Genomic DNA, 23,619 nt, shown 5'->3' on the forward strand with positions numbered 1-23,619 from the left:
CCCCACAGCCATTTCTTCCTTCTTGAGTCTGTATTGGATAGAAGTACATCCCATCCTTTTTGAAAGTTAACACGGAATCTCCTTCCTACTCCAATCTGACCCTTTTGGATAACACATTCCAGATCCTGACAACTTGCTGTATAATAAAAAAGTTCTTATCTTCCCTGTGGTTCTTTTGCCTTATTGTATCCTCAACTGCTGGCCTTTCTGCCATTACATTTCCTCTTTACAATGCAAGCAAAGCTCTTCATGATTTTGAAACCTTTATTAAATTTCCTCTTAACTTTCTTGGCTCCAGAATGATGTAGCACACAACTCAGGAGGAGACCATTCGGCCTATTGTGTCTGTGTTGGCTCTTTGAAAGAGCAATCTAACTAATTGCAATCCCCATAATCTTATCTCATAGTCATAGAATCCCTACAGTACAGAAAGGGGCCATTCGGCCAATCAAGTCTAAACCGACCACAATCCCACCCAGGCCCTACCCCCATATCCCTACACATTTTACCCAATAATCTCTCTAACCTACGCATCTCAGGACACTAAGGGGCAATTTTAGCATGGCCAATCAACCTAACCTGCACATCTTTAGACTGATTGGTCCTACATCCTGCATCAATTATTCATCCAATTCCCTTTCCACCTCACTTTCAGGCAGTGAATTCCAGATCTATGTTCTTTTGTCCACGTCATCTCTTGTTCTTTTGGCAATGGCCTTAAATCCATGTCCTCCAGTTAAAAACTAATTCTGCTATTGGAAGCACTTTATCCTTATTTACACTATCAAAGGATTTTGAACATCTTTACCAATTCTTCCCTTAACCTACTCTATTCTCTAAGGAGAACAAATCCCAGTTTTGCTCATTTATACATAGAGTCCCTTATTCCTGGTACCACTCTAATAAATCCCCTCTTCATCAAAACACTACCAATTGATGCTGGACGGAGCACATTCTTTTTGTCCCACTGCTGGTTGCTTACTGGCTACCTTCAGAGTCACAAGTACCACCAACCACCTACTTGGATTGGTAACACTGTCTCATAGAAAAAAACACAGCGCAAATTCATTACTGCGTAAGGCACTGGGGAAAGCGTTACTGTGAACGACCCATGCAGTTACAGACTTATGTGCTGTGGACACGTGTGTTATCCAATTTGTTTATTGCTAATGCACTCTGTTCAGCTAGCGATGCCAGTAAATTTACTAATAAACACAATTCAGCTGGGGGAACAAAGTTAGCGAAGCAGCAGTCCAAGAAAATCTTGTAAACATAAAGTCAGACAAAGGAGTCTAGAGATTGGGTTTTATGACATTAATATAATTTCACGAGATTGGACATGTGTTGACAACACAGTAATCCTGGGCCACAAATGTTCCCAGATAGTGATTTAAAAGGACAAAAACTATCATAAAAATATTTTAAAACCACCACTACAAGTTTGGTTGTTAATAATGCTGCCATGCAATGACAATGAAAAGTTATCCTGCCCTGAATTTCACTGAAGATATAAATCTGATAAGGTTTTGATACAAAAAGATGCAGTAAACAGTGTGGATTCCACTTGTGGGGAGTCCAAAACGAGGGAGCATAACTATAAGATAGTCACTCCTAAGATCCAGTACAGATTGTGTGGTGCATAAACACCAGCTGGGGCCAGTGACAGCCATGTATATTCTATGCAATGTTCACTTACTTCCTCGTTTCCCCATTATAACTGATCAAATATATAACACTGTTGAAATTCAATAGAAATGTCTTCGTCCAGCGGATGGTGAGAATGTGGGACTCGCCATCATATGAAGTTACAGAGGCAAATAGCAGTTGAAGGGTAGCCAGATACGTTCATGAGAGAATGATAAGCTGATCGGGTAAGATGAAAGAGATGAGAGGTGACTTGGTTTGACCATAAACACTGACAGGGTTCAGTTGAGCTCAATGGCTTCCTTCTCATTTTGCAAATTTTACAGACTTCAGCAAATTCATAACCACAGTACAATCAAGTCAATCAAGCCTCCAAAGTAACTTTGATAACCTTCAAAGCAATTGACGCAAAATTAAAACCATAGCAAAAGGATTATTTATACACAAAGAACATTGGTAAGGAAAAGGGAACTTACCAATCCACTTAAGGCCAAGATCCACATAGTTGTACTAGATGTCAGGAGCTACAAAGCAACACAAAACATAAATGGCTAACTGTGGACGAACTACAAATATGAGCCTTCTGTATCAACATTGTATCAACAATTTCTATTTATTCTTTTGGAAAGAGAATAAGAAGATTAAGGGAAAATCACAAAGCTGCGTAAGAAATATGGAATGTTGATGCTGCAGAGCTTCAATTACCCAAACCACAATTGAGATAATGTTAGGGTGAAGGGAAAGAGAGGAGGAATTTCTGAAATGTGTTCAGGAGAACTTGTTTGACTCGTATGTCCTCAGCCCAACTAGGAAGGAAACATTGCTGGGTTTGGTGCGAGGGAATGCAGTGGGCAAAGTGGACCAAGTGTCCATGGATGAACACTTGGATAAGGGTGATCCTCTTATCATAAGGTTTAGAGATTAGTAATGTAGAAGAACAAGGAACAATCTAAAGTAGAACTATAACAGAACAATGGCTGATCTTCAAGGTGATGTTGCTTCAGATAAAGGCTGGGTGGATTCCAATAACGTGGATAGGGGATGGCGGGGGACAGAAGGGCTCTTCGTATGAAAAGGAAGATAGAGTACATGACAAAATGGAAAAAAAAGGTGTCCACTGCATGTTAGGTGAATTCTTCCAGCAAGAACCAGCCCAAATGTGATCAGTTAATAGAGAAAGTGAAGAACAAGATGGCTAACTGTGATGTGGAGATGTCGGCGTTGCACTGGGGTAAACACAGTAAGAAGTCTCACAACACCAGGTTAAAGTCCAACATGTTTATTTGGTAGCAAAATCCATTAGCTTTCAGAGCGCTGCCCCTCCATCAGGTGAGTGGGAGTTCTATTTACAAACAGGGCATATAAAGACACAAACTCAATTTACAAAATAATGATTGGGATACGAGTCTTTACAGGTAATCAAGTCTTAAAGGTACAGACAATGTGAGTGGAGAGAGTGTTAAGCATAGGTTAAAGAGATGTGTATTGTCTCCAGATAGGACAGTTAGTGAGACTTTGCAAGCTCAGCAACTCGTTATGGGGGTTACAGATAGTGTGACATGAACCCAAGATCCCAGTTGAGGCTGTCCTCACGTGTGCAAAACCTGGCTATCAGTCTCTGCTCAGCGATTCTGCGCTGTCGTGCGTCATGAAGGCCGCCTTGGAGAACGCTTACCCGAAGATCAGAGGCCGAATGCCGATGACCGCTGAAGTGTTCCCCAACAGGAAGAGAACACTCTTGCTTGGTGATTGTCGAGCGATGTTCATTCATCCGTTGTTGTAGCATCTGCATGGTCTCCCCAGTGTACCAAGCCTCAGGATAACCTTTCCTGCAGTGTATCAGATAGACAACGTTGGCCAAGTTGCAAGAGTATGTACCGTGTACCTAGTGGATGGTATTCTCACGTGAGACGATGGCAGCCGTGTCGATGATCCGGCACATCTGGTAGAGGTTGCTGTGGTAGGGCTGTGTGGTGTCGTGGTCACTATTCTCCTGAAGGCTGGGTAGTTTGCTGCAGACAATTATCTGTTTGCGGCTGTGCGGTTGTTTCAAGGCAAGAAGTGGGGGTGTGGGGATGGCCTTGGTGAGATGCTTGCCGTCATCAATGACATGTTGAAGGCTCAGGAAAAGATGTTGTAGCTTCTCCGTTCTGGGGAAATACTGGGTGACGAAGGGTACTCTGTCCACCGTGTCCCATGTTTGTCTTCTGAGGAGGTCGGTGCGGTTTTTCGTTGTGGCACGTCAGAACTGTCTATCGACGAGTCGAGTGCCATATCCTGTTCTTATGAGGGCATCTTTCAGTGGCTGGAGGTGTCTGTTGCGATCCTCCTCATTTGAGCAGGTCCTGTGTATGCGGAGGACTTGTCTGTAGGGGGTGGCTTCTTTAACGTGTTTAGGGTGGAAGCTGGAGAAGTGGAGCATCGTCAGGTTATCCGTGGGCTTGTGGTACAATAAAGTGTTGAAGTGACCGTCCTTAATGGAGATGTGTGTGTCCAAGAATGCAACTGATTCAGGAGAATAGTCCGTGGTGAGTCTGATGGTGAGATGGAACTTGTTGACGTCATCATAAAGTTGTTTCAATAATTGTTCACCATGAGCCCAAAGGAAGAAAATGTCATCAATGTATCTAGTGTATAGCATTGGTTGAAGGTCCTGTGCAGTGAAGAGGTCTTGTTCGAACCTGTGCATGAAGATGTTGGCATATTGAGGTGTGAATTTGGTCCCCGTGGCTGTTCCATGTGTCTGGATGAAGAACTGGTTGTTGAAGGTGAAGACATTGTGGTCTAGAATGAAGCGGATGAGTTGTAAAATTGCATCTGGAAACTGGCAGTTGTTGGCATTGAGTACTGAGGCAGTTGCAGCAATGCCATCGTCATGGGGGATGCTGGTGTAGAGTGCCAAGACATCGATTGTGACGAGGAATAGAACTCCCACTCACCTGACGAAGGGGCAGTGCCCTGAAAGCGAGTGGATTTTGCTACCAAGTAGGCCTATTGGACTTTAACCTGGAGTTATGAGACTTCTTACTAAGATGGATAACTGCCAGAAGTAGTAGTAGAGGCAGGTACCATTTTGTCTTTTAAAAAGCATTTAGATGGATAAGGTGGGTAGAAAGCGATATGGGCCAAACGTGAGCAATTGAGACTAGCTTAGCGGAGGCACAATGGCACAGTGGTTAGCACTGCTGCCTCACAGCACCAGGGACCTGGGTTCAATTCCCAACTTGGGTCACTGTCTACGTGGAATCTGCACATTCTCCCCGTGTTTGCGTGGGTTTCCTCCAGGTGCTCTGGTTTCCTCACACGGTCCAAAGATGTGCGGGTTAGGAGGATTGGTCATAATAAGTTGCCCCTTGGTGTCAGGGGGATTAGTACAGTAAATAGTGGGGTTATGGGGATAGGAGCTGGGTGGGATTGCAGTTGGTGCAGACTTGTTGGGCCAAATGGCCTCCTTCTGATTGGGATTCTATGATGCCAGTGGTTTAAAAAAAGGGCAGCTTGGACAGGTTGGGCTGAAGGACTTGTTTCCATGCTGTAAACCTCTATGACTATGGGGCCATGTGAATAGAATGGTAGTTTAAATAAAAGAGAACCAAAAAATCTTACCAGCATGTAAATGGTAAGCAGGTAGCAAGAGGCAGGGTGGGGTTTATTAGAGACAAAGAGGGCAATATATGCAGAGTGCCAAGACATCCATTGTGACGAGGAATAGAGGGCAATATATGCAGAGAAAGGCTAGAATAATAAATGGTATTCTGTATCAGTGTTTACACAGGAAGAGGATGCTGATAATTATCAACAGAAGTGGAGATGGTAGAGTAATAAGTGATGTGAAAATTGTCAAACAGGATGTACTGGAAAGGTTGACTATGCTCAGAGTTGAATCTGGTCTTAGCTTGCACCTCGGGGTGGAAGGTGCAGGCAGCAACTAGGATTGCCAGAATCTTCAGTCTCTTCTGGACATGGGGGAGATAGCAGTGGATGGAAGAGCAGTAAACATTACACCCTTGTACAACAAAAGGTTTAGTCTGCCCAGTTCGCAAGCATCACCCCAAGCTTCTGGTGGCTCATCATTTTAATTCTCCACCTCAATCTCACACTCACATTTCTGTCCTCCGCTTACTACAGTGCTCCAGTGAAACTCAACGCAAACTCCAGGAAAGGCATCTCCTCTTCCAGTTTGCCACCTTGCAGTCTTCTGGATTCATTACTGAGTTCAACATTTCAAACCATGAACTCTGCCCTCTGCCCGCTTTTCCCTCCCCATTTTGATTCTATCTTTTTTTGCCTTAATCTTGGTTTTCATGTCTTTGTTTTCGGAGAGAGCTGTCCATTACTCTGCCATTCCGGAATTACAATTCTAACAATGACCATGAAACTGTTGTCGCTTCTCACAAAAACCCATCTGCTTCACTCATGTCCTTTAGGGAAGGAAATCTGCTGACCCTACTCGGTCTGGCCTACGTGTGACTCCAGACCTACAGCAATGTTGTTGATTCTTGAATACCCTAGTAAGCCACTCAGTTCAGGGAGTAATTAGGGATGGGCAATAAATGCTGGCCCAGCCAGTGACACCCACATCATATGAATGAATAAAAAACACCTACTATAGACAAGTTCTTTGTTTCTTTCCCACAAACATTACCATTTCCTTTTCCTTCTGTTTCATGAAATCTTTGACACTTAATCTCGCCCCACCTCAATCCTTTCTCAGAACTTCCCTTTTGTTCTTCGTCAACCTCCCTGCTTTCAAACTATTGCACTTCTACCTCTCCTCAGTTCAGAAGAGGTCATTTTCCACTCAAAACATAACTCCATTCTTCTCTCCACAGATGCTACCCTGCTGGGTGGCTATTTCCAGCACTTCATTTGATTTCAGATTTTCAGCATCGGTAGAATTTTGCTTTCATATAAATACAGAACTTAGCACAGGCAGTTGTGAGATGATGCATTTTGGCAGAAGGGATAGGAGAGAAGATAGAGACTGATTGACATAGTATTTCAGGGACAGATGGACCAGGGGGGTGCATGTGCAACAATTTTGGAAGGTAGTGGGACATGTTGAGAGAGGGCAGATTGGGAAAGCATATGAGATCTTGGGCTTTATAAATAGAAACGTTGAGTACAAAAGTGGAGTGTTATGTTGAAATGTTATAAATCTCTGTTTAGGCCACAGCGAGAGTATTGTGTCCAGTTCTGATCACCACACTTTAGAAAGGGTGCGAGGGTGCAGAGAAGATTTAGCAGAATGGTTCTAGGGATGAGAAACTTTAGTTACAAGATTAGGTTGAAGATATTGGGGTTGTTCTCCTTGGAGCAAAAGAGGTTGGGGGGAAATTTGATGGAGGTGTACAAGATTATGACAGGTTTAGATAAAGTAGCCAAGGAACAGCTGTTTCCATTAGTTGGTGGGACAAGCAATAGGGGATACTGATTTAAGGCTTTGGGAAACAAATAGGTGGGGTAGGGGGCTGGGAGAAGAGGAAGAAGTTTTTTTTGCAACAGGTGGTAAAGAGCTAGAATTCGCTGCCTGAGAGAGTGGTGGCAATAGAGATAGATGATCAAAGATTTCCTTGGGAAATTGGATGGACACTGTGGAAATTATCTTGCAGGAATAAAGGAATAAGGCAGGGGAGTGGGACTGAATGGATTGCACTAAAGAGAGCTGGCATGGATCTGATGGACTGAATAGCCTCCGTCTGCGCTATTTTAGCATTAATTCTTGGGATCAGGGTGATTCCAACTTGGCACGATGATTCCCTACTGCATGCTACTGACCTTTTTTGTGGCTCATTGTTTGTGGGGCTGGAGGATGTTGTAGGGCTAGGGAGTGGGGAGAAGGTGGAGAAATAAACTGCTGGACCTCTGGCCACTGATTGTCAGAAAACACAGTGGTGATAAGGAATGGGGCTTGGTGTGAGTTAGGACGCAGGTCAGCAGATATTGTGGATGAGCTCAAGTTTATGAAATGTGCAAATAATGCAAGTAGGAAAAGGAATGACAATTGTGAAATCAAAGACTTGGTGCTGTCGAAGAGAGAGGGAAAGAGAGAGAGAGAGAGGTGGGGCAGGACGGAGAGGCTGGATTTTGCACAGCAGTGATATCAGAGGATAGAGGATTAGTTGTCTAATAGGAAGCAGAGAGTTGGAATCAATGGGTGCGATTCTGGTTGGCAGTTGGTGACTAGTGGAGTGCAGCAGGGATCGGTGCAGGGGCCGCAACTGTTTACCATTTACACAGACGATCTGGAGGAGGGGGCTGAGTGTAGAGTAACGAAATTTGCTGATGACACAAAGATGAGTGGAAAAGCAAATTGAGTGAAGGTGCGGAGTCAGCAGAGAGATCTGGATAGGCTGAGTGAGTGGGCGAGGAACTGGCAGATGGAGTATAATGTTAGCAAATGTGAAGTTATCCACTTTGGTAGAAATAATAGTAGGAGGGATTATTATTTAAAGGGCGAAAAGCTGCAGCATGCTACGGTGCAGAGGGACCTGGGGGTCCTTGTGCACGAATCGCTAAAACCCAATCTGCAGGTGCAGCAGGGGTGATCAAGAAAGCAAATGGGATGCTGGCCTTCATAGCGAGAGGGATACAATATAAAAGCAGGGAGGTCTTGCTGCAACTGTCCAGGGTACTGGTGAGGCCGCAACTGGAGTACTGTGCGCAGTTTTGGTCACCGCATTTGCGCAAGGATATATTGGCCTTGGAGGGAGTGCAGAGGAGGTTCACTAGGCTGATACTGGAGATGAGGGGGCTAGCCTATGAGGAGAGATTGAATAGACTGGGTCTGTACTTGTTAGAGTTTAGAAGGCTGAGGGGAGATCTTATAGAGACATATAAGATAATGAAGGGGATGGATAGGGTAGAGGTAGAGAGATTCTTCCTGCTTAGAAAGGATAGCAGAACTAGAGGGCACAGCCTCAAAATAAGTCGGGGGCAGTTTAGATCAGAGTTGAGGAGGAACTTCTTCACTCAAAGGTTGGTGAGTCTCTGGAATTCTCTGCCCATTGAAGTGGTGGAGGCTACCTCGCTGAATATATTTAAGTCATGGGTAGATAGGTTTCTGACTGATAAGGGAATTAAGGGTTACGGGGAGAAAGCGGGAAAGTGAAACTAATCCACTTCAGATCAGCCATGATCTTGTTGAATGGCAGGGCAGGCTCGAAGGGCTAGGTGGCCTACTCCTGCTCCTATTTCTTATGTTCTTATCAGTGGGTGATGAAAAGTGCAGCAATACCACAGACAGGTCCGTAATCAGAGGAAGTCAAGAAACAGGATGGATGTCACAACTCTCAGTGCTTCTTCATTATTTCCAATTAACTTTTGATGAAACCTGTTTCTTCAATATTTCTACCAACTGGATCCTTCTGCACAGGGTCCCATCAATAGCCAGCTTCCTGTTCATATTCAGCATACCTCCTCACTTTCTCCCATTGTATCAACATGACAGTACTTCCTCAAAGGGGTGCACTTGAAATATAAACTCTTCAAAAAAACTGCGCATTTCTGGCATTTTCACTTTTGATAAACATTTTGTCTCTTTAAAGTATGAAATCATCTTTTACAGGCTACATAAAAATGCACAAATAACTTGTCCTATAAAGGAGAAATCTAGGAGCGGTGTGAAAAATTAAGAACTGTGAGAAAATGGCAGGCAAAAAAATGAGGGATTGAGGATCTCTCTACCACTAACAGGCACCCAAATCAATCCTACATCAAACTTAAGCATGACATGGATCTCACTGACGTAGGCGCCAGTTCACTCCTTTCGTGGAAGAGATTTGTGTTGAGAAACATCAGTTCCAAACTCTAATCAGACCACATTTTTTTTTACCAACATGTTACTGACTGTCTGTTAGACACCAGTTAAAATCGTATACGTACCTGTAGACCCACAATGTAGACCAAGGTTTTGTTTGTTATGGAAAACCTGCCCAGGATTTGCGTCACTTGAATACTTGGAATGGAGAAGTAGAAAGGCACGAACAGAGCAAAGATGGGGCCCAGACTAAGAGAAAGGAAGAAAAAGAACCATATTATTATTTTTTCATCAATTCATGGGATGTGGTCACCCTTGCCAAGGCCGTCATTTATTGCCCGATTCGGACTGCCTGTGAGAAAGTAAGCCACCTTTCTCAGTACCAGTGAACTGCTTACTAGGCCATTTCAGAAAGTAGCGTAGAGTCAATCATATTGCTATGGGTCTGGAGTTACATGCAGGCCAGACCACATAAAGACAGCAGATCTCCTTCCCTAAAGATGGGCTTTGACAACGATCTAGCAGTTTCATGGTCACCATTTGTGACGTAAGCATTTAATTCCAGATTAATTGATTTGAATTTATAATCCTCAGCTGCCTAACTCTTGAACTTTCACCTCTAGATGTTCCAGGTTTCTGGGTTACCAGTCCACTAACATAATCACAATGCTACTGTTTTTTTTATACTTTATTCCAATTCAATCCAATCAAATCAAGTCCAATTCAGAGTCCCAACAAGTTGAGACATTCCCGATCCAAGCTGACAAGACAGGGCTCTCACCTCCTGTCTTGGGCTTGATCTACATGATCCAAGCTGATTGGAGTAGGTGTAGCTCCTCCTCCAAGGCTTGATCTTATTTGCATCTTAGCCAAAAGGCCGAGACACAATGCTACTGTTGCCCCATCTAAATATCTGATGATTACAGAATCATGGGAACTCGCTTCAAATACTGAATGCTTTACCATTTTCCCTTGAACATTTTACCTAATATTTCCAATGGAAGCAGATAAATATCAATATAATGTTACAGTGCAGATGTTGTCCCCTTTTTCAGAAGCAACGCTGAATCCACCAAAAAGGAATACCTCACTTCGTAATTTATTAAAACTGTGTGGGAAGGTGTGAACTGTTCTTCAGTAACATTTAGTGGATAACAAACAGAAATACCTGATACTCACTTTAAAATTAACATTTAATTTATTTAACTAACCAGGAGCTTTAACTAAACAAGTAACATACAGGATAAAATAAGATTCTAATGGAATGCTGTTCAAGTATATGCAATATCCATTCATTAACTCAAAATAATAATAATAATAGAACCAGGTCGGGGGCTTTCAGAATCTTTTGGAGATCTTCTGTTGATTACTCTGCCTGTAGGTTCTTTCTGATTTGGTATCTATCGTTAGTTAGATGGTACATTCTCTTAAGAGATATCTCAAGTGGCAGAGTTGAAAACTGCTCTCTCCCTCTCGAGGGTTGAGAGATGGCAGTTCTTCTATTGCTCTCCTGTTTTCCCACCTCTATTCTCTTTTATACCTGCGATGACCTATCAATTTTCCTACAACAGGATTGGTCTGATGTTGTCAGCATCATCAAATTCAAATTTTATAGTGCCCACTTCAAATTGATTGGGCTAAATGAGAAAAGAAAAGTTGACGTGTCAAGACTACTGCTTGACTTTTTGATACAAGTATTTCCGCTTGGATTCTGGATGTACGTTGCATTTTAAATTTCCAAGCACTGAAACATAACACTAGGGACCACACAATGGTTTTTTTTTCCCTCAAGCATTTTTACATCTTTACCAACATCAAATTCCAACTTTACAAACTCAATTTTGCAACAATAAACTCAACAACGTTCTAAAAGCATAGAGTAGATTTTCGCTTTCATTACACATCTGGTTGATGGAATCTCACCACACCTTCAGAAAACTTGTCTGATGTTGCTTCTGTTGACACAGATATAATGAAATTTAGATGGGTTGCAACCAAATCGAGGTATTTAAGATTATGACAGGTGTCCAAGTGGGTAAGCATGGGGAAGCCAGTTCCACTTGTCAGGCAGTGCAAAACTAGTAGAAATTAGATAGTGACAAGTAATGACTTGTGGTGAGAATGTGGAACTCGCTACCAGAGAGATTGATTGAGGTGAAAAGCATTTAAGGGGAAGCTTGGTTAACACATGAAGGAAAAAGAAATGGAAGGATGTGCCGATAGGGTAAAATGAAGAGTAGGAATGGGGTGGAAAAAGGCTCAACTGGTGTGTAAACACTGGCACGGACAACATGGGCCATCTTCTGTGCTATATTTTCTGTATCATTATTCAGCATTTGTGAATTTGTGCTAACTTGAATTAATCACTTAAGCAGAAAGTACAAGCTCAAAAGACTATATCAATAAACCACAAATATAAGATAAAACACAGATACGGATCTAATTATTGAACTCATTGAAACCATCGTGGGAACGTGGGCCATTCTGTCTGTTGAGCCCGCTCCACCCTTCAAACAGATCATGGCTGATCATCTACCTTATGATGTGGAGATGCCAGTGTTGGACTGGGGTAAACACAGTAACAGATCTCACAACACCAGGTTAAAGTCCAACAGGTTTATTTGGTAGCAAAACCCACTAGCTTTTGGAGTGCTTGCTGCTCCTTCAGCAGGTGAGCTCCATTCACAAACAGGGCATATAAAGACACAAACTCAATTTACAAAACAATGGTTGGAATGCAAATCTTTACAGGTAACCAAGTCTTAAAGGTACAGACAATGTGAGTGGAAACAGTGTTAAGCACAGGTTAAAGAGATGTGTGTTGTCTCCAGACAGGACAGTTGGTTAGATTTTGCAAGCCCAGGCAAGTCATTATGGGGTTACAGATAGTGTGACATGAACCCAAGATCCCGGTTGAGGCCGTCCTCATGTGTGCGGAACTTGGCTATCAGTCTCTGCTCACTGACTCTGCGTTGTCGTGTGTTGTGAAGGCCGCCTTGGAGAACGCTTACCCAAAGATCAGAGACCAAACGCCTGTGATCTCTGAACTGTTCCCCAACAAGAAGAGGACACTCTTGCCTAGTGATTGTCGAGCAATGTTCATTCATCCGTTGTCATAGCATTTGCATGGTCTCCCCAATGTACCATGCCTCGGGACATCCTTTCCTGCAACGGGTCAGGTGGACAATGTTGGCCAAGTCGCAAGAGTATGTACCGCATGCCTAGTGGATGGTGTTCTCACGTGAGATGATGGCATCCGTGTCAATGATCTGGCATGTCTTGCAGAGGTTGCTGTGGCAGGGTTGTGTGCGTCGAGATCACTGTTCTCCTGAAGGCTGGGTAATTTGCTGCGGACAATGGTCTGTTTGAGGTTGTGAGGTTGTTTGGGGGCGTGGGGATGGCCTTGGCGAGATGTTCGCCTTCATCAATGACACGTTGAAGGCTCCAGAGAAGATGTCATAGCTTCTCTGCTCCAGAAAAGTACTTGATGACAAAGGATACTCTGTCTGCCGTGTCCCGTGTTTGTCCTCTGAGGACGTTGGTGTGGTTTTTCGCTGTGGCACATCGGAACTGTCAATCGATGAGTCGAGTGCCATATCCTGTTCTTATGAGGGCATCTTTCAGCATCTGGAGGTGTCTGTTGTGATCCTGCTCATCTGATCAGATCCTGTGTATATGGAGGGCTTGTCCGTAGGTGATGCCTTCTTTAGTGTGTTTAGGGTGGAAGCTGGAGAAGTGGAGCATCATGAGGTTATCCGTGGGCTTGTGGTACAGTGAAGTGCCGAGGTGACTGTTCTTGATGGAGATGCGCACGTCCAAGAATGCAACTGATTCCGGAGAGTAGTCCAATGGTGAGTCTGATGGTGGAAGGAACTTGTTGATGTCATCATATACTTTCGGAGCAGCGAGCGCTCCAAAAGCTAGTGACTTATGCGACCAAATAAACCTGTTGGACTTTCACCTGGTGTTGTGAGACTTCTTACTGCATCTGCCTTACGCCATATTTCCCAATGATCCCCATATCTCTTGATATGCATTTGTTCAACTATTCAGAACATGTTCAACCATTCAGCTTCCATAGCAGTCTGGAGTAGCTAATTTGAAAAATTCACCACTCTACGAATGAAAAATTTCTCCTCACTTCAGTCTTAAATGGCCTGCTCCTTATTCTGAGACTGCGTCCCCTGGTTCTAGACTCACCTGCTGGGAGAAAAATCCTGGCCAGAATTGGCAGTACGATGGCACACTGGTTAGTGCTGCTGCCTCACAGCACCAGGAACCCAGGAACGATTCTGGCCTTGGGTCACTACCTGTGTGGAGTTTGCACATTCTCCCTGTGTCTGCATGGGTTTCCTCCAGATGCTCCAATTTTCTCCCACACTCCAAAGATGTGCAGGTTAGGTTGATTGGCCATGCTAAATTGGCCAGGGGGAATTAGCAGGGTAAATTTGAGGTGTTATGGGAGTAGGGCCTGGGTGGGGCTGTGGTCGGTATAGACTCAATGGGCCAAATGGCCTCCTTCTGTATTGTAGCGATTCTATGATTCCATGAATTCTCCCGTTCTGCCTGCTACGGGAATTGTATTGGGGGGGGGGGACGGTGGGGTTGTTTGCCGGGATGGACCATGCAAAGACCCATTGACCTTGGGCAGGATTCTCCAGTTTTGGGATGAGCGTGGCCGGAGAATTCTGCCCCTGTCTATATCTGCCGTCACATCCCGTCTGAATTTTGTATGCTTTAATAGCATCGAGCAGTGTGCCTTAATGACTATCGTCTGGTGGCTCTGACATCCATCATTATGAAGTGTTTCAAAAGATTAGTCATGGCACGAATCAATTCCAGCCTCCCGGACTACCTGGCTCCTCTACAATTTGCTTACCACCACAACAACTGCAGACGCCATCTCCCTGGCTCGGCACACAACCTGGAACACCTAGCTAACAAGGACACCGATGTCAGACTCCTACTTATTGATTACAGTTCAGCCTTCAACTCCATTATTCCCACAAAGCTCATCTCCATACTCCATGGCCTGGGCCTCGGCTTTTCCCTCTGCGACTGGAATCTGAAATTAGAATCATGTAATCATAGAATCATAGAACCCTCCAGTGCAGAAAGAGGCCCTTCAGCCCATCGAGTCAGCACCGAACACAATCCCACCCAGGACTTACCCCCATATCCCTACATATTATACCCACAAATCCCTCTAACCTACGCATCCCTGGACACTAAGGGGCAATTTCTTAGCATGACCAATCAACCTAACCCACACATCTTTGGACTGTGGGAGGAAACTGGAGTACCCAAAGGAAACCCACGCAGACACGAGGAGAACGTGCAAACTCCACACAGACAGAGACCTGAGTCGGGAATCGAACCCAGCACCCTGGAGCTGTGAAGCAGCAGTGCTAACCACTGTGCTACCGTGCTGCCCTAACTCACTTCCTAACTCACAGAACACAATCAGTAAGGAAATGCAACAACACCTCCACAATCATCCTCAACACAGGTGTCCCACAAGGCTGTGTTCTCAGCCCCCTTCTACACTCCTTGTACACTTATGACTGTGTGGCCAAATTCCCCTCCAACTCGATTTTCAAGTTTGCTGATGACATCAGCCATCGTAGTGGGTTGGATCTCAAACAATGATGAGACAGAGTACATGAATGAGATAGAGAATCTGGTGAACTGGTGTGGCAACAATAATTTCTCCCTCATTGTCAACAAAACGAAGGAAGTTGTCAACGGCTTTAGGGAGCGTAACGGAGAATATGCCCCTGTCTACATCAACAAGGACAAAGTTGAAAAGGTCGTGTGCTTCAAGTTTTTAGGAATCCAGATCACCAACAGCCGGTCCTGGTCCTCCCATGCCACCACTATAGTTACGAAAGCCCACTAATGTCTCTACTTTCTCAGAAGACCAAGAAAATTTGGCATGTCAGCTACGATTCTCACCAACTTTTACAGATGCACCATAGAAAGCATTCTTTCTGGTTGTATCACAGCTTGGTATGGGCTCCTGCTCTGTCCAAGACTGCAAGAAACCACAAAAGATTGTGAATGTAGCCCAATCCACCACGCAAACCAGCCTCCCATCCACTGACTCTGTCTACACTTCCCGCTGCCTCTGCAAAGCAGCCAGCATAATTAAGGACCCTACATATCCCGGACATTCTCTCTTCCACCTTCTTCCTTTGGGAAAAAGATACAAAAGTCTGAGGTCACGTACTAACTGACTCAAGAACAGCTTCTTCCCTGCTACTGTCAGACTTTTGGATGGACTCAACTTGCATTAAGTTGATCTTTCTCTACACCCTAGCTATGACAACACTACATTCTGCATTCTCTCGTTTTCTTCTCTATGAATGGTATGTTTTGTCTGTATAGCGCGCATCTTAATACATGTGGCAATAATATATCAAATCAAAACCTATCAGTCTTCTAAACTCTGGAGAACACAGGTCCAGTTTCCTCAATCTCTCCTCATAAAACAATCCCACCATCCCAGGATGAGTCTGGTGAACTTCCACTGCATTCTCTCGATGGCAAGTATAGAGACAGCCTGTTGGCACAGAGGTTAGCACTGCTGTCTCACACTGCCAGGGAACTGAGTTCAATTCCAGCCTTGGGTCACTGTTTGCGCAAAGTCTGCACATTCTCTCCATGTCTGCGGGGGTTTCCTCCGGGTACTCCAGTTTCCTCTCACTGTCCGAAAGACGTGCTGGTTAGATGCATTGGCCGTGATAAATTCTCCCTCAGTATACCCGAACAGATGCTGGAGTGCGGCGACTCGGGGCTTTTCACAGTAACTTCATTATAGTGTGAATGCAAGCCTACTTGTGACACTAATAAATAAACTTCAAAATTATTTCATCCTTCGACAAGCAGACCACAGCTGTACACAATGCTCCAGATGTGATCTCATCAAGGGTCTGTGCAACTGCAGCAAAACATCTTTACGCCTGTACTCAAATCCCTTTTGACGTATAGTTCTTGGGGGTTAAAGGGATCAAGGGATATGGTGGGGGAAGGGGGATCAGGATATTGAATTTGATGATCAGTCATGATCAAAACGAACGGCAGGGCAGGCTCCGAAAGACGTATTTCTGCTTCTACTTTCTATATTTCTATGTTATGTAAGAGGTGTGATATTCACACCTAATACTTCATGTTACACAATCACAAACAGGATACTAGAATTTGAGATAAGGTAATGGTTATCAAAATCCACAATTGCAGATACGTCCAAGAAATCTGGAATTCCTTGAGCTCTGATGAAAGATTACTGACCTGAAACATTGGCCAGAGTTTTCTTGGCACATCTGCCCAAGGCCAATGGAGAATGCCATTCTGTGAGCCTTGCCCGCCCTAGCGCGCTGGTAAAATCAGGGCCATTAACTCTGGCCACAGATGCTGTCTGACCTATTGAATCTTTCCAGCATTTGCTGTAAGGTTTCCGGCACTTGGGCATTTAGCAGAAGCTATTTTCATGTAAATGGGTTGCAGAGTGAGCGAATAAACAGACTGATTGAGGCGAGCAGTACAAGATCATCCTGTACAAATCATGATTTAAGACCAAACGTTTATATATGTACTTAGGATTTGCAATGGGTCACTTGTCCGAGGAGGTCTGCATTTTTACTCCACTCAAATCTCCTCCCTCCCTACTGCATCTAATCATGTTAGCATATCCTTCTATTCCTTTCTGCCTCATGTGTATGCAGCCTCCCCTTAAACGCATCTATATTATTCACTCAACCACTCCCTGGGTTAGCAAACTCCACATTCTCACCATCCTGTGAGTAAAGTTTCTCCTGATTTTCTCACTGGATTTATTTGTTTCTATCTTATGCCTCAGGTAGTATTTGGTGAAAGATGCTCTTTGGTCTGCCCGAAACCTGCTGACCTGCCACAGTTATCCTCGACCAACGTTTTGCAGTCTGACACATTCCAAAGCTGAGGACCAGGTGCTGAGGGACACTTTGAAGCTTGGGACAGCTGCCGCAGAGGCGCAAGGGGGCAAGTCACTGTCTGAGGCCTTTCAGACATAGCACATTGAGGGGTTGGAAACAGTGTGGAATCGCTCGGGCTGCCTGTCTGAAATGGAATGTTGACTCTGAATACTGAGAATAATGAAATTGAAATGAAGCACCTCAGAGTAGAACGAACTGTGTGGAGAAAAACTTAATACTATCACACTTCCGGTAATATTCAATGTGAAAAGTTTTGTGATGTACTTTTCACAAATTGTATGCATAAGGAACATTTTTGCAGCTGAGACCATAAGGTTGCGGGTTCTGCTCCCAGTATGTGCTCAGCTATCTGATCTCAGGCACATGTGTGAACGATAATCACACCCCCACCCCCATGTCCCCTTCCTACCATCTTGTCTGTCACACCTAAGAGGTACAAAATGACAATCGCCCCATCTTGAGTGTTGTCTGAAAGGGTTTTTCTTTTGCACATACACACACACTGAACAAATTTCATAGTACCATTCAGCAGCGGAAGACCTTCAGCTGATTTGCCTGTACCTTGAAAGAGGCAGCCAATGAGTCCATTTTCCTTCTGAATCTGCTTCCACCACCTTTTCAACCAGCACATTTTAGACTACAACAATTAGTTCAGATGGTAGAGCACTTGCTTTGCATGTGAGAGGCAGTGGGATCAATGCCGCCATTGTCTACTTTGATTTTTGGTGGCATGATAGCACAGTGGTGACTTTTGGGTGTCATTGCTGCCTCACAGTGCCAGGGACCCAGATTCAATTCCGGGTCACTATCCATGTGGAGTTTGCACTTTCTCTTCGTGCCTGCGTGGGTTTCCACAGGGTGCTTTGGTTTCCTCCCACACTCCAAAGATGTGCAGTTAAGGTTGACTGACCATGCTAAATTGCCCCTTAACATCCTAAGATGTGTAGGTTAGTGTTAGGCGGACTAGCAGGGTAAACAGATGGGGTTATGGGTATAGTGCCTGGGTTGGATTGTGGTCAGTATAGACTTGATGGACCAAATGGCCTCCTTCTGCACTGTAGAGATTCTATAATTCTATGAATAAATGTGGCAACATCTTCTAACTCATTGCACTCAAGATTCTTTGAGCTTTTAGAGGAGTCTAGGATTCCATCAGTTGGATTTGAATACATGTTTTTCCAGCTGAGTGTTCTAACCAATAGCACCTTCATTTTTTTTTATACTTCTGCTTTCACTGTGTCAAGAAACAGGAGGAAGAGCTCAGTTAAAAAATAGAACATATTTAAACTCACAACTTGTACCAAGCAATCTACGGTTATTCACAGTGCTGGGCAGTCTCAGGTTATCCACTGCGAATAGCGATGAAGACTATCAGAGGATACAGCAGGATATAGGTCGAGACTTGGGCGGATGGAAAGCAAATGGAGTTTAATCTGGACAAATGTGAGGAAATGTATTTTGGAAGGTCTATTACAGATAGGAAATATACAGTAAATGGCAGAACCTTTAAGAGTATTGATAGGCAGAGGGATCTGGGTGTACAGGTCACTGAAAGTGGCAATGCAGGTGGAGATGGAGTCAAGACGGCATGCGGCATGCCTGCCTTCATTGACTGGGGTATTGAGTTTAAAAATTGGCAAGTCATGTTGCAGCTTTATAAAACCTTAGTTAGGCCGCACATGGAATATAGTGTTCAATTCTGGTCACCACACTACCAGAAGGATGTGGAGGCTTTGGAGAGAGTACAGAAAAGATTGACCAGGATATTGCCTGATATGGAGGGCATTAGCTATGAGGAGAGGTTGGAGAAACTTTGTTTGTTCTCATTGGAGTGACAGAGGTTGAGGGGAGACCTGATAGAAGTCTACAAGATTATTACAGGCATGGACAGTGTGGATAGTCAGAAGCTTTTTTCAAGGTGGAAGAGTCAATTATTAAGGGGGATAGGTTTAAGGTGTGAGGGGCAAGGTTTAAAAGAGATGTATGAGTCAGATTTTTTTACACAGAGAGTAGTGGGTGCCTGGAACTCGTTGCCGGGGAAGGTAGTGGAAGTGGATACGGTAGTGACTTTTAAGGGCGTCTTGACAAGTACACGAATGGGATGGGAATAGAGGGGTATGGTCTCCAGAAGGGTAGAGAATTTTAGTTAAGTTGGGCAGCATGGTCGGTGCAGGCTTAGAGGGCTGAAGGGCCTGTTCCTCAGCTGTAATTTTCTTTGTTTTTGTTCTTCATCTAACCTCACCGCAGAATGGCTCATTGGGTTACAGATTGGCCTCTCAGTCAAATCATGGGTTCCAATTGCACATCAGGGACTCAGAGTACAAAATCCAGAACGAGTGCTGCATTGTTGAAGCGCCTCTTTTTTAGATGAGACACTTGACTGAAATCCTTTCAAGTTGGCATCCAAGGATCTACAGTTGCTACTTCAAAGAAGAACAGGAGAGTTCTCCCCAGTGCCATGGTCAATATCTAATCCTCACTCAACATCACTAGATGCATATTATTGCATCATTATCACAGTGCTTTTTGTGGGAGCTTGCTGGGCGCAAAACGGTTCCTCCAGGTCACAGAATCAGAGAATCCCACAGTGCATAAGGAGGCCATTTGGCCCATTGAGTCTGCACTGACTCTGGTAGAGCATCGCACCCAGGCCCTATCCCTGTTACTCCACATATTTACCCCATTAATCCCCTTAACCTACACGTCTTGCAAACTAAGGAGCAACTTAGCATGGCCAATCTATCTAACCTGCACGTGTTTGGACACTAAGGGACAATTTAGCACGGTCAATCCACCTAACCTGCACACAGAATCATAGAATCTCTACAGTGCAGAAGGAAGCTATTCGCCCACCGAGCCTGCACCAACAACAATGCCACCCATGGATGAACAAGGATATCCACTGTTTGCTGAAGTGCAGGTCTGAAGCATTGAAGTCAGGTGTCACTGACCTTTACAAGAAAGCCAAATAAGATCTAAGGAAATCCATCAAAGATGCCAAAAGCCTGCACTGCACCAAGCTAGAGTTCCAGGCGAGACACACCAACCCTTATTGACTATGGCAAGGTCTGCTAGACATAACAGGCTACAAGATGAAGGCATGTAAAATCGCCGGCTCCAACGCACCCCTCCCTGATGCGCTCAATGCATTCTATGCCCGTTTTGAGCAAGAGGTCAGTGAGAGCATGCCCTCCACCCTGGAAGAACCTGTATCTGGGGTCACCATTGCAGATGTCAGGAAAGCTTTCTGAAAGGTCAACCTTGAAGAAAGCAACTGGCCAAGATGGGGTACCTGGACGAACACTCAGATCCTGCGCAGATCAGCTGGCGGCGGAATTTGCAGACATCTTCAACCTCTCTTTACAACAATCTGAGGTTCCTATCTGCTTCAAAAGGATGACCATCATCCAAGTACCTAAGAAAAGCAGCGTGCTTTAATGGCTATCGGCCAGTGGCTTTGACATCCATCATTACGAAGTGCTTTGAAAGGCTAATCGTGGCACGAATCAATTCCAGCCTCCTGGATTACCTGGATTCGCTACAGTTTGCCTAAGCCACAACAGGACCACAGCAGATGTCACTCCCTGGCCCTGCACTCAACCCTGGAACATCTAGATAACAAAGACCCCTATGTCAGGCTCCTACTTATTGACTACAGCTCAACCTTCAACACTGTTATTTCCACAAAACTCATCTCTAAACTCTGTGGCCTGGGCCTCGGCAACTCCCCCTGTGACTGGATCCTGAACTTCCTAACTCATAATCAGTAAGTATAGGCAACAACACCTCCTCCATGATCACCCTCAACACTGGTGTCCCATAAGACTGTGTTCTCAACCCCCTGCTCTACTCGTTATACACCTATGACTGTGTGGCCAAATTCTCTTCTATTCAATTTTCAAGTTTGCTGACCACACCACTGTAGTGGGTGTGATCTCAAACAATATGAGGCAGAGTACAAGAATGAGACAGAGAACCTGATGAACTGGCGTGGCAACAATAATCTCTCCATCAAGGTCAACAAAACGAAGGAGAAGCGTAAAAGAGAACTTGCTCCTGTCTACATCAACGGGGACAAAGTAGAAAGGATCGAGAGCTTCAAGTTTTTAGGTGTCCAGATCACCAACAACTGTCCCCCTTGCTGACACTATAGAGGCACCAATGCCTCTACTTTCTCAGAAGACTAAGAAAATTTGGCATATCAGCTGTGACTCTCATCAACTTTTACAGAGGCATCATAGAAAGCATTCTTTCTGGTTGTATCACAGCCTGGTACAGCTCCTGCTCTACCCAAGACCGCAAGGAACTACAAAAGGTTGTGAACGTAGTCCAGTCCATCACGCAAAACAGTCTCCCATCTATTGATATCTACACTTCCCGCTGCCTTGGTAAAGCACCCAGCATAATTACGGACACCAGACACCCCAGACATTCTCTCTTTCACCTTCTTCCGTTGGGAAAAAGATACAAACTCTGAGGTCACAAACCAACCAACTCAAAAACAGCTTCTTCCCTGCTGCCGTCAGACTTTTGAATGGACTTACATTGCAATAAGTTGATCTTTCTCTATACCCTTGCTATGACTGTAACACTACATTCTCCAATCTCTTGTTTCCTTCTCTATGAACGGTATGCTTTGTCTGTATAGCGTGCAAGAAACAATACTTTTCACTGTATGTTAATAAATGTGACAATAATAAATCAAATCAAATCAATAATCAGATCAGGCACTATCCCGTAACACCTCGTATTGAGCCTGCTAATCCTCCTGACAATCAGGATCAATGTTGCATTGCTATCTGATCTGCATGTCTTTGGACTGTGGGAGGAAATCAGAGCACCGAGAGGAAACCCACGCATACATGAGCAAAAACTTCCTGCATTACAACAATGACAGGACTTCAAAGGAAATTTTACCACCTCAAAAGTACGTTGAGGCATTTGGAGATCATGAAATATTCTGTGGAAATTTAAATTTCTTCCCTTGGGAAATAAAATTATTTTATCTGGTTTGTTGACCCGATATCTGATTACAAAATGTAGAGGAAAAGAAGTTATGTCAGTACAGGTGCATGCATAGAGATATGGGTTGCAAGGATAATTTCACAGAAACCTCCAAGGTAGGTTGGCCAATGAAGGGCATCTTCCAGGATCCACAACTAATCTCTTCCCTCCTACCCCAAAAGTAACAATGAAAACGTGGTTTTGGTACATTTCAAGTGTGCAGCTCTGGATAAATCCCTGTGCCAATAGTTGAAATATTTTATCGTCTGAACTTTCAAAGAAAATAAATGATGAACAATTTGTCTCAGCAACTGCCTGCATTTTGAAAGGATGAAACAATGGAGAGGGAGTGAAAGTGAGAACACGAAAGAGTGGGAGAAGGAAAGGAAAAAGTGAAATGCAAGTGCAAAAGAAGACAGAAAGAAGGGGCGAGAAAAGAGGGGAAAGAGAAAGAGGAAACAAGAGACAGAAACAAGAAAGAGTGAAAGAAGGAAAGATATAAAGAGAAAAGAAACAGTCGAGAAAGAGTGGATAAAGAGAGGGAGAGAGAGAGGAAAGACATTGAAAAGTAAGAAAGAGAGGAGCGAGAAACAGGAGGGCAAGACGGAGAAAGGAGGACAAAAAGAGAAAAGAAAGAAAAGAGCGAGCGAGGGAGAGTAAAAAAGAGGAGCAAGAAAGAGATGAACGAGAACGAGAAAGAGAGAAGGGGGAAAAGAGGGGAGAGAGGGGGAAAAGAGGGATGAGAAGGAGAGGAGGGAGAATGAGAGCACTGAGTAATGACAGAGGAAGGAAAGAACTCTCAGACCAGAGGAGGACTGTGGAAGAGAGGTTACATTAACAATAAAAACAAAAATCAAGAAAGGTCGAGCAAAGAAGAACACACGTAAACACAAATGAATTGGAATTTTCCAAAATCTATGTATTATCCCTTTTTTATTAATATTACTCATTCTTCAAGCAACACAAGGTCCTCACCAGTTCATTTATGCGAAGAGATTAGTCATGCAACAGAAAGTGACCAAGCTTTACAAGAAATCCATCTGGTGCTGAACAGGACAGTCAAACATGAAGAGGGCGAGTGGGTGGGGAAAAGGTCACCTACTTCACAACACCCTAAGATTAGACAATCAGTAATTTTCTTTTTAAAAGAGACATGGCAGGAATGCAAACAGTAAAATAGAACAAACAAATGAAATGATGTTTCCTCAGTGACGGTTTGGTGTTGTTGATTTCTAACTA

General features: G+C 44.1%; 1 protein-coding gene across 1 annotated transcript in view; it reads right to left on the minus strand.

The window, feature by feature from the left end:
* Nucleotides 1-23,619, minus strand: part of ubac2 (UBA domain containing 2) — a 225,216-nt gene that overhangs the window by 82,042 nt on the left and 119,555 nt on the right. The window contains exons 5-6 of the mRNA XM_080198062.1: nucleotides 9,529-9,652; nucleotides 2,121-2,168 (exon numbers count right to left, since the gene is read on the minus strand). Of these exons, the coding sequence (XP_080054188.1) occupies nucleotides 2,121-2,168; nucleotides 9,529-9,652 (172 nt within the window). The remainder of the gene's footprint in view (nucleotides 1-2,120; nucleotides 2,169-9,528; nucleotides 9,653-23,619) is intronic.

This window comes from Carcharhinus amblyrhynchos, chromosome 10 (genome assembly GCF_965287045.1).
Source record: "Carcharhinus amblyrhynchos chromosome 10, sCarAmb.v2.hapA, whole genome shotgun sequence".
Lineage (NCBI taxonomy): Eukaryota > Metazoa > Chordata > Chondrichthyes > Carcharhiniformes > Carcharhinidae > Carcharhinus > Carcharhinus amblyrhynchos.